Source organism: Pelecanus crispus, chromosome 17, assembly GCF_030463565.1.
Source record: "Pelecanus crispus isolate bPelCri1 chromosome 17, bPelCri1.pri, whole genome shotgun sequence".
NCBI lineage: Eukaryota > Metazoa > Chordata > Aves > Pelecaniformes > Pelecanidae > Pelecanus > Pelecanus crispus.
This window is the reverse complement of record NC_134659.1, coordinates 8,090,676-8,104,502: the sequence shown is the minus strand read 5'-3', so window position 1 is coordinate 8,104,502 and position 13,827 is coordinate 8,090,676. Positions and strand designations below refer to the sequence as shown.

The 13,827-nt window shown below is 55.1% G+C and overlaps 1 protein-coding gene across 1 annotated transcript; it reads right to left on the bottom strand.

Moving 5' to 3' along the window:
- Window positions 1-925: 925 nt before the first annotated feature.
- On the bottom strand, window positions 926-11,123 carry MYBPH (myosin binding protein H). The gene is made up of 10 exons (XM_009489549.2): window positions 10,841-11,123; window positions 10,470-10,604; window positions 8,387-8,554; window positions 5,711-5,799; window positions 4,472-4,667; window positions 4,006-4,145; window positions 3,696-3,855; window positions 2,718-2,854; window positions 2,092-2,278; window positions 926-936 (listed from the first exon to the last, which is right to left on the bottom strand). The coding sequence occupies exons 1-10, from the start codon at window positions 11,121-11,123 to the stop codon at window positions 926-928; spliced, it is 1,506 nt and encodes a 501-aa protein (XP_009487824.2).
- Window positions 11,124-13,827: the final 2,704 nt, after the last annotated feature.

Sequence of the window (13,827 nt, the reverse complement as noted above, 5' to 3'; positions counted from 1 at the left end):
CTCTTCCACCCATGGTTCGGTGAGATGCTGTATGAATCTGTAGCATCCCTGGCAGCTCTCTCTGCTCTACCTCCCCCCACCCAAGCCCACCCCACAAGCAGGACAGAGTGGTTTGGGTTTTTTTATTAGGACCAAAGCCCCTCAGATGGGCTTGTTTTATTGTCACAGCCAAGGACACATTCAGAGAGGACCATGCCATGGCAGGCTGAGGTGCAGGCCCCCCAGAGCAGTGCCAGGGAGCAGGCAGGCCGGCAGGCAGCAGAGGCCATGGCCAGGAGCATCACCGTGTGCCACGCTACTGCACAGCAGCTGCAGCAGCCACCTGGGGTAAAGGAACGAGATCTGGGTCGTGTGAGGGCACCACGGCCGAGAGACCAGTGGTCAGGGATGAGATAGGAAACCACGTCCCAGCCACGGCTCTAATGCAAGACGAACCCAGCCCAGCTCTTCCACACTCTCCTGCCCCACAAAATTCAGGTGCAACCCTTTAACTCTGCTTTTCCACCCCGCAGCCCCATTTCACACCCCTTTATACCTGCCCCCAGCCCCAGTACCTGCCCCTCATGTGCATCCAACCGGGTGCCCCAGGTGTCTGAGCCCTGCCTGCAAACTGGGGCTCTGCCCACTGTGCTGCCCATGCATCTGCCAGGAACACCAGTCTCCACATGCATCTTCACCCTCCTGGCCACATTTACAGCCCTCCTTCCACCTTGCAAAGGGGCAAATTTCTCTCAGCATCCCACCCCACCAGTGCATCTCCAGCTATGCGATGAGGAAGACCCAAGCGGGGCTCCATCAGCAGGTGACAAGGGCTAATCCAGGACACTCAACCCAATCCATCCCTGATGAAGTGATCCACCCTCCTTCCATCCCTCAGCCCCAACCCAGACCTACCTTGCTCTTTGTCTTGCCCTCCGATCTGTCCTCACTGGGGCACTGCAGGAGAGCATGGGAGATATAAACCCCCTGAATTCCCCTGATCTTACTCCCCTTTTGACTTCCAAAAGTGAGCCAGGGCATAACCAACCCTCTCATGTGCGCACACCAACGTGCACCTACGCACACCATCTCAGCGCGCACATGCTCCGAGCAATCACACACACCACCGTCACTGCCTGTTCCTGGCCAGCTTGCCCCCAAAACCCCAGCCTGGGTGACTCCCAGGTGCTTCATGTCCCCAGCACAACAACAAGCTCATCCTCCTGGCTGACTTCACCGTGCTGCATGCATGGCTGCACTGACAGCCCTGCCTGCAGGGCAGCGTGGCCGGGGCCAGCTGGGTCAGTGCTCACTGCACCGGCTGGAAGCCCTGGCACCAGCTGCCACAGAGCCAAGCACCGACCCCATGCCACGCCAGCAGCTCTGTAGCTTCAGCAGGGACCGAGGGTGCTGGGTGCCTGCTGGATTGGAGCCCTGCCTGTGCAGGAAGTAGGGCAGAGTGTGTCTGGGGGGAAGCATGTGCTGGGAAGCCACAGGAGGAGAAATAATAAAAATGACATTTGTCTGAGGACACACCGCCACTTGAAGAACACGCATATAGTGTGTGAGCATGCATCCTCCTGCATGCCGAGGTGGGTCTGCAGCACGCAGACGAGGCGCCTGCAGGGAGCAAAGCGGCGCACTTCTATGCAATAGCTGGGCTGGGTGCTCTGCTGAGGCAGGGAAATGTGAGCTGGAAAGTCCAGGCAGGATCCCGAGACATAAATCAGAACAACCCAGGTGCAAGGGACGGCGTTCAGCACAGACCCCACATGCATGGTTTGTGGATGGCTTGGGACACAAGTGCTGGTAGACACAGTGAGGTACAAGCAACTGTCCCAGCCTCCAACAGCACCTCTGGTCCTTTGGCTCTGCAGCTTCTGGTTTCCTCCCCATTTTTTGGCCATGAATGAGGGAAGGCGGTTTCAAGATGCTTCAAGACCATAAACCCGAGAAGCCCAAAGCTCCAGCTCCCCTGGGCTGCCCAGTGTCCTTAGGCTCCCCCATCGCCAGGATCAACACAAAACAGGGACAAACCACACCACTGTGCAAGTTAGAAGAGGAAAAGGCAGGCAAGGAGACCTGCTCCTCTATCTCCTTGGCCAATCTTACCTTTCACATCAAGTTTGCAGTCTACTGAGGCTTCCCCCAAGGCATTCACAGCTTTGCAGGTGTAGATGCCCCCATCAAAAGGGTTGGGCTTGCGGATTTCCAGGGAGCAGACGCCCTGCTTGATCATCGCTATGTATTTGGGGTCTTCCCGTATCTCCATCTGATTTTTCATCCAGATGATTTTGGGCTGGAAAGCAGCAGGATTTACTTATTTGTTTAAAGCAGGGAGAGAAATGAGAAATCTAACTAGGCCCCAAATGCAGCCACCTCCCTCTGCCTTTGCCTTGGCCCTGCCTGAAGCTGGTGGCCATGGTGGGTTTCACAGTCAGAAGTAGCTTGAAGAGCTAAATCTCCCGTACTTGAGCCCTAACCATTGCTCCATACTTCCTTCCCTCATGCAGAAGGAAACAGGACATGGCTTGAATTAAGACCAGTCTCTCATCTCCATGCAGAAACACCCCAAACTTGCTCCAGTTTGACTCAGAGGGCATATGCAGCCCACTAACCTCATCCAACCCTAACCCAACATGACCAACCATCTCCCAACACCTCCAGCCACCTTGCAAAAAACCCACTGGTGGCTGCCCACACATGGAGGCAATGCTGACCATGGAGGAACCACTGACCTGGGGGAAGCCCCGGACACAGCAGAAGAGATGTGTGCTGTAGCCCCGGGTAGTGGTTCGGTCTGTCAGGGGCTGGGTGAATTTTGGAGGCTCCATCATGTCCCTTTGGGGAATCTTCTCTGGCTGGTAAGCAGTTTCTAAGAAAATAATTAATTCTAGATTGAGGCAGAGCTTGGACTCCTGGGCTGACCAGCACATGGTCACAGGGATTCAGCCCAAGGTATCGCAAAATATTTCTGCTCCCTCACATAACAAGCCAGACAGTGTCTAGCCTGACCTGAGGACCTGGCCTTCAGCACAGACCAGCCCTGTCTCTAAATCCCTTCTTATCCAACCATACCATGTTAGTGCCCAGTCCCTGCGGGGGACAGCGGAGATGCCAGTCTGGAAACCAACACTGCGATGCATGCTATGTGCAGCATGTCAGATCCAGGCCAGGCACCTCTCTGGATCTCCTACTCCATCCCCAAAATTCAGTGCGCAGAAATAGGAGCGGGAGGTAAGCCCTGCATGTGGCAGAGACCCCAACTCACTGTGTGCTACCAGGGAGCAGGATGGAAATAGATGGAGGGAGAGCGGCGCTCAGGGATGCTGCTGTGGAGATTTGGCCTTGAGGTGGACCACTGCAGGGGTCTCTTCCCCTGCTGGCCCTGAGCTGCGGAGCCAAAGCCAGGGCTGTTCCTCACCCCTCCCAGCTCCTGCTTCATTCTCACCCCAGGGATGTCCATGCCTTGATCCCTCCCAGGGGGCTGACCATGGCACAAGCCTTCTCCAAAGGAGAAAGGAGGTGTAGAAGGAAGGCAGGGGACCTCTGGACCGCTGCCATGGGGATGCACAGCCTTGCCCCTGCAGGGCTCATCCTGGGGCCAGCCCAGCAGCATCACCACAACACCGAGGAAGCCCCACTAGCCCTAATGGGGATGGGACCCTTCTTGCCCACTGCCATCCCCAGCCCCTTAGCCAGGGCCTTGTCCCCACTTGTCTTCTTGATGTGGGCCACCCCAGAGGTGACAGCTGCTTTCTCGCTCAGCCCACAGGCGTTTTCCGCGAAAACCCGGAAGGAGTAGCTATTGCCAATGATGAGGTCGGAGATGGTGCAGCTGGTGCGGGTGCAGCGCTCCAGCGCCGTGAACCATTTCTGGGAGGAAAAAAAAAAGAGCAATGAGGAAAGGCAGGCTGTCCAAAGGATGGAGAATGTGTGAGGGGAGACAGGGGTATGCAGCTCCCCGTCTCCCATAAGGGTATCCCCAGCACCAGGACACGGGGGTCCAGGAGTGCCCAGACTCACCCCACTCTTCTTGTCTGACTTCTGCACCACGTAGCCCTTGATCTCAGAGTTCCCGTTGTCTACCGGGGGGGTCCACTCCAGGGCCACATTAAAGCCCCACACATCCACCAGCTTCAGGTTCTGGGGGGGGCCCGGTGGCTCTGCAAATACAAACCCTCACAGGGTGGCATCCTAATTTGCTACCCCCACATTCTGTGCTTTGACCTCGCTTTTAATCTCTTCTCACCCTGTTGCAGCACACAAGGGATGAGAAGCTCTGATGGGCATGGGCTGGCAGAAATCCCGCATCCCCAACCAGAGAAGTTTGCCTCCATGATCCTGGAGAAGATCCCACTGGAAGAGGGACCCCAGAGTCCCTTGCCTTGTTGCTGTCCCTGTCCCATCCCACCCAGAACAAGAGCTACCCCCAACCAAGGGGCAGAAATGAGCCCAGAGCCACCCTGCATGGTCCCACCCCCAGCCTTACCAATCACTCGGATGTCCAGGGTAGCCTTGTCCTCCGCTCCATTTATCCGCACGGTGAGCTCGTACTTGCCCGAATCGCTGCGCTGCGCCTTGCGGATGTAGAAGATGGTGTCCTTCTCTGTGTTGTGGATGTTGATGTGGCTGGTGTCCAGGGGCTGGTCACCCTTGGTCCAGATCACCTCAGGCCGCGGCTTTCCCTGGAGCAACCCGCACAGGCAGGTTAGGGGCCACTCGAGTGCACGGTCCCAACGGGTCCTGCTGGGAAGGATGGGTGGGCAGAGCCACCCCACTTTGTCCAGGCAGCAGTGGCCTGGATACGGCCTCTCCCATCCAGCAGTCCCCAGGGAAGAAACTACAGCTGACTCCTGCCAGCCTCACTGACAGGAAGCCATCAGGCTCCAGGGATGGTGCGGGAATATGCTGGTCCCCCAAAGTCCTCAAAGAGCAAGCCCAGCTTTACTTGCCCAGGGCATTGCAGGCAGAGCTGTGCTCCTGTTGCCCAGACACTGAGCCCAGGTTCATGCCTAGCAGCAGGGGCTTGAATTCAGCATCCAGGGCCAGTTCATTCCTGGAGCATGGCTAGTGCAGGCTCCCAACCACCTATGAGACATGGCATGGACATGTCCTTCATCTCAAGGGCAGCTTTCTGCCTCTCACTTCCCCCTGCTTGGCCAGCATGTTTCAGGGCTGCTTTTCTCTGTCCCAGATGCTGTGGTGGAGATGTTTTGGTGATGCCCCAGACAGTATACGATAGATCAGTTGAGGAGGGGACCTTCAGCTTGGCCCACCAATGTCAGCATTGCTCCCTCCATCACACAGTCCTGGGGCTGCCCTGCTCCAAAGGCAGCTGCTCTCCCCAAGGGGACCCCCACTGTTGTGCTGTGGGGTCCTGTGGTATGTGGCCAGATCCCTGCCAGGCTTGGCCAGGAGCATGAGCTGAACAGGGCTCGTGGGCTGAGACAGCAGCAATAGCTAGCCCATGCCCTAGTGTGTTTGGGGTTGTCCGTTGTCCCATTGACACCACCATCAATAAAGACATAGCAGGAGAAAAATAGGAGCTAGGCAGGGATGGGAGAGAGGTTCCCACTCCATCTCCCACCCTTGGTCCATGAGACACAGGGACTGGGACAAACCAGCCCACAGTTGGCCCCAGGCATGTCATGGTGGCTAGAAAAGTCACTGCAGAACCTAACCTGCAGTGAAAAAGCCTGGGGGATTAAATCCCAAATCATCCACCTACCTGGAAAGGGATCATCATGTTCACGGCATCCCCAACATGCCTGACATAAGTCTGCCGCAGGTGACGGGGCATGCGGATCCTCGGGAGCTCTGGGGACCAGAAAGTCATGCCATGGGGCCAAGGAAATCACAGCCCTCAAGTGGCTCTCCCACCCTATGCATCCCCCCCTTGGCCATCAAGAAATCCCACCCATAAACACAACCACCTCTTCCCCCTCATCTCCTGGACAGTGCTTGCTTCCCTGCAGGGCTATGCCAGCCTACCCCCTTGCCTGCACCCCAAAATTATATCCATCCTTCAGATACCAGATCACCAACCCAATGGCACCACCCCGATGGACCATTCACCCCCTTCATTATAGCCAGGCTGTGGAGACCAACATGGGCTTAACCAGAAGAGCCACACCACAGCCTACATGGTAGGCAAGGCAGAGGACAGCATCTCCCTGTTAGGAAATATTTCTGCCCCAGCTCAGAAAGCAGACTTACTAGAGGCACTCAACCCAACTTCCAGCAAGGACAAGGCTTGCCAGACCTCCACCTTCACTGTGCGCTTAAGGCCATTGAGAGACCAAGGTGGTGCAAAGTTACTCACAGCAGAGCTATGAAAGCCCCAGGCTCAAAAAGGCGGCTAACGTCCCCAAGGGAACATAACAAAGATAAGCAAAAAAACCCACTGGAGAATGCTGATGGAGCGTGTGTCTCCTTCCTGGGGTGAAAATAGCAGCCGTGTAACCCTACCGGCTCGGTGCCACTCAGTGATCCTTCTCGAGAGGCATCGGGTTTACGTGAGCCCCTTATAAAAGAGCAGTGTGTCTCTGTCCGGATTAAACGTGCTGGAGCTTAGCTCTGGGGAGGGGGCACAGACAGAATTAAACCAGGACTGAGCAATGGCTAAACAGCTGTGAGCGTGAAACGCCGGCGGTGGGCTGGGGAGGGCAGGGAGATGCCCGGCGGTCCCAGATGGCCCCGCCAACAGCTGAGACAGTCTCTCCTCTGCTCGTGCTACTATTTGCTCCAGGGATCCATGGATGCTGCCACTTGGGCTTATCAGTCTCAGCGGGGCAGAGAAACCTGATCTCAATGGAGGAATGTTAATTCATGGGTGGTTTCCCCAGCTTACATGTGCCTTGCTCAGCCAGAGAGGGCTAGCCGAGGTCGGTGGCCCAGGTGACATGCTGCCGCAGGTGGGAAGGCATTTTTCCTGCCCCAGCTCCCTGCAAAACACGACTGCCACACCGATCTTCATCTGGTTTCTCCTCATCATTCTCCACTTCCCAAACCCACTCATCCCACCTGTTTTTAAACTCTCTGCTGTCTGTATCGCTGCTATTTAAAATCCCGTGTGATGCTATAAATGAACTGGTGAGAGGTACAAAATGCAGTCCCAAATAAAATGTGAAGACCAGAAGGCAACAGATGGGGCAGAGAGGAGTGGACTCGTGCACCCGACACACACTGGCACCTCTGGGTTGCCATGGGGAGGCAGAGGGACATTGAGGGTTAATTTGTTCCTCAGCGAAGCCAGGCAGTGTGCACAGGGCTGTATTTCAAATGAAATGCAAAAGTAGGCAAGTGCTGCTTGTTGATGAAGAGTTTCAGTTAGCAAAGAGAAAAGAGAGAAGAAAAAAACCCACTAGTGTGGAGCAAGAGCAAGTTGTGTGGGCCTCAGCTCTTTGGGTTTTACACCTCTCAGCTGGTACACGTGGCTGGGACAAAGCTCAGGCAGCAGGGACAGGAGGGTTGAGCTTGTGGGTGCAGCACGGGACTAGAGGTGGGAAACACGAGCTGCGTATTTGTCATCTCATGCCAGGCCCTCATACCTCAGTCTCCCCAGTCCCACAAGGGATGGTGGGGTGCCTTTGAGATCTGGAGGTGAACACGGCAGCAGACACCAACCACTAAGCCCTGTTCACCTCCTCCAAGCAGACTGAGAGGACAGACCCTGCAGGACCCTTTCCAGATGCTGACAGCCTTCTCCAAGCCTTTTCCTATGAAAAACTGATCGTTCCTGGAATAACTTTTGTTATTATTATTACTATTTTTAAGCAGCTGAAAAATCCAACATGTTCTTTAAGTAACAGGAAAACTTGTGCATTCATAATTCCTTGTAAAGGGAAAATAAGTCTACATGTGTAAGTCTATAAGTGCAAACGAGCCCTGCAATCATACATCAGCCTCAGCACATTCGCAGCACCCCGGGAGGAATGCGAGTCTTGCTAAGCATGGGAGCAAGTCATTCATTAGCGAGTTCAGCATGATTAAAGTTCCCATGCTCCAGACTACCAGCTCTTGACTTTCCTTAGCTAAATAAACAAAGCTGTCCGATGTGCATGTGATGGCATATTAGAGATGTAAGCATGGCCAAGGAGAGGAGATGTGCTGAAAGTGAGACTGTTTCTGAGGTCTTGAAATGAAATGGGAAAATGTGACTCTGCATTTTGAGTCCTTCACCCCCAAAGCTTCACCATCTGCAAGATCAGTGTCTTGAGGTCGGGAAGCTACTCCATCCCACCCCAAGGGAATTGGAAACAGTTATTGAGAATAACATCTCGGTCAAAGGCTGGATTGCGACGTGTGAGACGGCAGAGGCTGCTGAGGCTGCAGGGACAACTGTGATTTCTTTGTACCACTGACAAAGCACATGGGAATTATGCACGGCAGGAGCAGTACTTACGGAGGATCTCTCTGATGAGGACTGGCTGCTCCAAAGTAGCCGGGACACTGGCACCACTGGCATTGACAGCCTTCACCCGTACATGGATCTTGTCACCGGAGCTGAGGTCCTGGATTGTGTACCGGGTGGAAAGAAAAGGCTCCTTGTTCGCAGCTGTCCAGTCTGTACCTACGATGAACCCAGCAGAGCACTTCAGGCGTGCAGTGGACAGACAGATGCGCACCCCAAACAGCAGGACCAAGCCACAGGGGGTGAAACCAAGAGGCAAAGAACCCCCTCCTTGCAAAAGCTGAATGATTTGGGGCACCAGCAGAAAAAAGTATCTTGGGGGGAGGTTGGCCACCCCATCCCACCAAGGAGTGTGGGGTGCAAAACGCTGGCAGAAGCTCAGCTGTTGAGCAGGAGGCTATTTGCAAGTAAGAAAAGGCATTAGGCCAGCAAACATGGTCCCTGCTGACCTTCCAGGTGCATTTCTGGAAGTAGTTAAGATCCTTTGACCACCCTGCCAGCCAGTCTGCTCTTCTTACTGCCCCAGGATAACTCGTTGGGGCCCACCACGTTCCCCAGAGCATCCTCCACATCGGGCAAGGTCTGCTCATCACCTGCCACGAGCCAGCTAGATCTCCAACTGTTCTTCTTGCTTGGAAGGGGCATGTCAAACTCACCCCACAGCCGAGATGTAGAAGCCCTCCACATCAGCCAGCTAACGCGGCCTTGCAACGTGCCGAGCTTCTTAAGAGGTTTCTCAGGTAGAAAACAGACTGCCCCCGTCACCAAAGGACTGGGTGTCCCCAGAAGGCAACTAGAGCAACCCACGTGTGCCAGAGTTTGCTAAGCCACCACGTGCACCTTCAAACCAAGGTTTTCCTGCCAATGCCATCAGACCAGACAAATCATACCAGCTCCTCTTTCCCTTCACCACTGGCATTACTCAAACCAGCCCTCACTCAAATCTCACCATAGTTTAGCCAGCGAGGGTCTTGCGCCAGCCCAAATAACAGCAGTCACAGAGCCCATGTGGTTATTACTGAATGACTAGAGCTCTCCGGTCACCCAGCCAAGCCCAACGCAAGTTAGGAGAGCATCCAGAACTGTGACCTTTGGTGGCTGTTCATCAGCACCCTCCAGAATGGCTGCATCTTTCCTTGCCCCACGCAAGGGCCTCTTCACACATCCCATCCAGCCATGGTTACCTCCCCAGTCCCCAGCCCAATGATGAAAGCCTCCCACAGCCAAGCACGTGTTGATCGTTCCTGCCACAAGCTAAACAGCCAAGGGTCATAGATTGAGTTCCCCAAGGCCCACGGACCACCTGGGTCTCCCAAACTTCTCCAGCCTCATGCAGCACCCAGGCCACCAGCCACAGCCTCCCCTTGCAGATTCCCCCAGCCACACAGGTCATTCACTCTCACACAAAGCCAAGCAGGGCTTCAAGAGAGCATCCAAAACACAAGTCCTATCCACCTGCCACATTCCACCAACCAGCAACGCAACCGGAGAACCACAGATAATTGTTGCCACCCACCAGCCCACCTCCATCCACCATGGCCATCCTCCTTCCAGGCATCTCAAGTCCCATCTTGCTTGGGCAGGGCTTGCCTGCTGATGCACCCCAGCCCCTCTTGCACTGCCCAGGATCCTTTCCTCCCTCCTCATCCTCCCACCTTATCCCCATTCCTTCTGCACTTCATTTTGGGCAAACATGGGAGAACTGCATCTTCTTCCTCCTGAGGTCTTGCTTCACCATCCCAACCCCAGGTCTCTGCAGAGCTGGAGTTCATCAGAGACCATCCTCAGTGGGTATGCTGGTCTCTCCTCCACCCTCTAGCCGGACATGGCTTGGACATTAAACCTGGTCCAGCCCCCCACTAAAGACATCACTACTACCTGAAGCCAATGGGAAGCCCCTCTCCTCCGTGGAAAAAAAAAAAAAAAAAGACCATTTAAAATGAACCCATTTAGGCAAAGAAAGGGAAATGTTGCTGGGGGAAACATGCTGCCAGGTTCTGCCCAGCTCCATTCCATGCCTCTGCAGCAACACACCAGCTCTCCATGCATACAAGGTAGGAAAGCCCAAGCCTACTTCCATCTTTGCAGATCTCCACCACGTATCCATCCAGGCCCGACCGGCCTGTCTGCTCCGGGGCTTTCCAGGTCAGCGTAACTGAGTTTTCGCTCACTTCTTCCACGGCCAAGGACACGGGAGAGCTGGGCAGCTCTGTAACAAACCCACAGTGGTGAGGACAGGCTCTTGAGTACCTGGGCTGTTGGAGGGTAGTCACCCAACCTCCATGTTGGTCTTCAGCCCCCCCACCCTAATTCCCCAGCCCTATCCCACTGCAGAAATATCTTTGATGACTTCATCCCTCTGTCCCTTCCCCCTGGCACCCCCACATGCTCCCTCCCAGCTTTGCTATCTCCCCTCCCCACTTCAGTGTCCGGTCCCATCCTCACCTGCCTTTGGTTTCTCAGGCTTAGGTTCAGGGGCTGGGGCTTGGGGTTCAGCTGCGGGAGGCAGGTCACCTTCTTTAGGGGCTGGAGTCGCTTCTGCCGTAGGGACGGGAGCAGGCTTGTCTGCAGGGGCTGTGGGCTGCTCCGTGGCAGGGGGATGCTCAGGGACCAAGGTCTTTTCAGCAGCTTGGGGAGGTGCTGGTTCTTCTTTTCGGGTTGGCACTGGCTTTTTCTTCGGAGCTGCCGGAGCCGTGTCTGTGGCTGAAGGTGTGGTTTTGCCGGTCATTGCTGCAAAGCCAGGGGACTAAGGAAGAGGATGTTTTGGGGTCTCTGCTCTGGGATCTCTGCTCTGTTTTGGGGTCCCTGCTCCAGACCAAAGGTCTCTCCTCCAGATCTGTGATCTTGACTCCGAAGCTGGGGTCCCTGCTCTGGACCAGGCGTCTCCACTCTGGACAGACAGTCTCTGCTCCGGGACGGCTGTGCTGGGAGGGGGGAACCAGGTCACTGAGCCAGAACAGGGGCTGGGAGATTTTTATACGCTTCGGCTGGCACTTGTCACCTCCCTGCAAACCAATCTGCCTGCGCAGGCGGGGGCTGCCAGGAATAGCCACCAGGGACCTGCACATTCAGCAGCACGCCCCTACCCCCTCCTATGGGACTGCAGCACATGGTCCTGGCCCCCCCGCCACCCCCCCCAGGCTCGCACGGGACTGGGCAGGCCAGGGCCAGGTCACCTTTCTTTGGGGACATGGCTCCTGTCCCCAGCACCAACACCCCTCTAGCTAAGGGCTTCCCACCCCCCCCACTGCCACCTCCTCAGCCACCCACTGCCCCCACAAGTCCTACCCCCAGCCTCCCCATTGACCCTGCACCCCGCATGCCTGCCCCTAGCCCCTGCATTAACACCAGACTCCCCAAACCCACCTGCTTCCCCCATGTCCTACCATAGCCCCTACTGTAACCCCAGACCCCTCTGCTCTCCCATGTCCTCCCCCAGCCTCCACCTCAGTCCCAGATCTGTTGAGACTGGAAGGCAACTCTTGGGATCACCTGGACCAACCCAGCTGCCCGTACCCCTGACCCACGTTCCTGGAGAAGATTAATCACTGGCCAGCCCTGCACCATGTCCTCCAGCCTCTGCCCTGCCCAAATGACCAGGACTTTGTCCACGGAGTCTGGTCACCCAAGGACTTGTGACCCACCAGCCTTCTGTTAGCCCCCAAACTCAGATTTGACCCAAAGTACCCCATTGACCCAGGAAAACCCCTATAGGATATAACCCCTGCCTGTCCTTGTTTCCCCTCACTTGCCGTGCTTGCATGAGACGCTGCTAAAAATGTCTCTGTAACCTATGGTCTAATTCCTCAACCTTCCTCAAATTGGGGTTGACAGAGTGTTTTCTCCTGTTCCCCAGCTACTTGCCTGTCTCCAGGGATGCTGCTATGGAGGAACCAAGCAAGCCCATCTCTCCTGGGTGTTGGTCTAAAGGCTTACGGTTTTGTGGTCCCCAGGAAACACCTCTAAACATGGACATCAGGTTCAAAAGACCTCTCTGAGACAGCCAGAGTATGAAGCTATGTACTCTGACAGGGCCAGATGATCTGAGCTTTGCTAACAAGGAGGTGGTTTTCCAGGTCAGGGGAGCTGTGGTCACCCAGGAAGGAGAGGGAGAGAAGAAAGACCAAAACACCCTTGGACAGGCTGGTCTTTAAAGGGATGGTGACCTTTTTGGTGACCAAAAAGAAGCCACAGGGCTCTGAAGGATGCATCCCAGCTGGAGCAGGAGCCATGGATCAGGTGGGAAGAGGGGATGGGGAGAGGAGGCCAGGGCAGTAATGCTGGCTCTTTGGTCTACCAAGGTGTCACAGGGGTGCTGGGCTTGGCCAGACACCAGGCTCAGTTCCTGGCTGCAAGACAGCAACAGGCAAGCACTGATGGTTGCATGGACACATTGCTTCGAGGACCCCTGCCCACAGGGTTCTACACAGACAGACAACGAGACGTGCAATTGCTGATCTCCAGAAAGAGCATGAAGGAGACCGCACACTTTCTGTTAGCTCTGCACCTCGTGTAAGCTGAGAAGAAAGCCTGCAGCACGACCCTCCTGCTCCAGGGAGGGATATTTTTTTCCCCTGGTTATTTCAGAATCAGCGTTTGGCAGCAGGACAAAGCCAGGACACCAAGAGGTGGTATCAGTATCTCAAGGAGGACAAGTTTCCTCCAAAACTGTGTGATAACCCAGATGTTCCTCGATTACTTTCACCACTGAGGAGGAACATGACTAATAAAGGCTCCTCCTCCCCCAAAATACCTTTGGGATGCCTGAGGGAGGGGCTTCCTGAGGCAGGAGAGGGTGACGTGGGGCTCCTGGCTGTTTTTGCTGCCTGCGGGCCATGGACGGGTACTGGCAGTCCTTCCCGCTCCCCAGAGCAGCTTGGAGTGGCTCAAACTTGCCAAGTGGGTCATGAACCAGAAAATTTTCTGCAGCTGCTCTGGCAAAAGAGAAGACAGCCCTCGTCCCCAGCACAGTGATGTAGGGCTAGAGAAGACCGTCCATTTGTCCTTCTCCAGCTGCCTTTGGCTCCCTGGTGGGTCTGACACCCAGAGGGGGGATTGGAGAAGCTCTGGTTTCTCCATACTTTGATCCACAAGGATTTCATCCTGTCTTGGATGATACTGGCACCTCCTTGACCCCTCAGCATTCACATGGCCCATGCCTTGACAACTTTTTCCATCAGCTCACAGGTGGCCACTCCAGACTCCCATAACCATCAACTCGGCTCAGAAGTGTTCCATGTGACTTTCCCAAAGGCAATCATGATGTCTAATCTAAACCAAAATGCTTTGCAAAAAGTGGGTTTCTTTTGATTATGTCTTAAGAAAAGCAATTTAAAGAGCTCTGGGGAGAAAAAAAAAAAATCAATACCAAAACTCTAGTTCATAAGGAAATGAACACTCAGATTTCTCTCCTGTTTCAATTCAGGTGACTG

Bases quoted from the DNA above. Each gene is read 5' to 3' on its own strand.
- MYBPH (XM_009489549.2), bottom strand. From the start codon at position 11,123: ATGACCGGCAAAACCACACCTTCAGCCACAGACACGGCTCCGGCAGCT. The intron at 2,855-3,695 runs GTGGGGACAAGG...TTATTTTCTTAG, and splicing joins GGCCCACATCAAGAAGACAA to AAACTGCTTACCAGCCAGAG. The intron at 2,279-2,717 runs GTCAGTGGTTCC...GCTGCTTTCCAG, and splicing joins GTGTCCGGGGCTTCCCCCAG to CCCAAAATCATCTGGATGAA.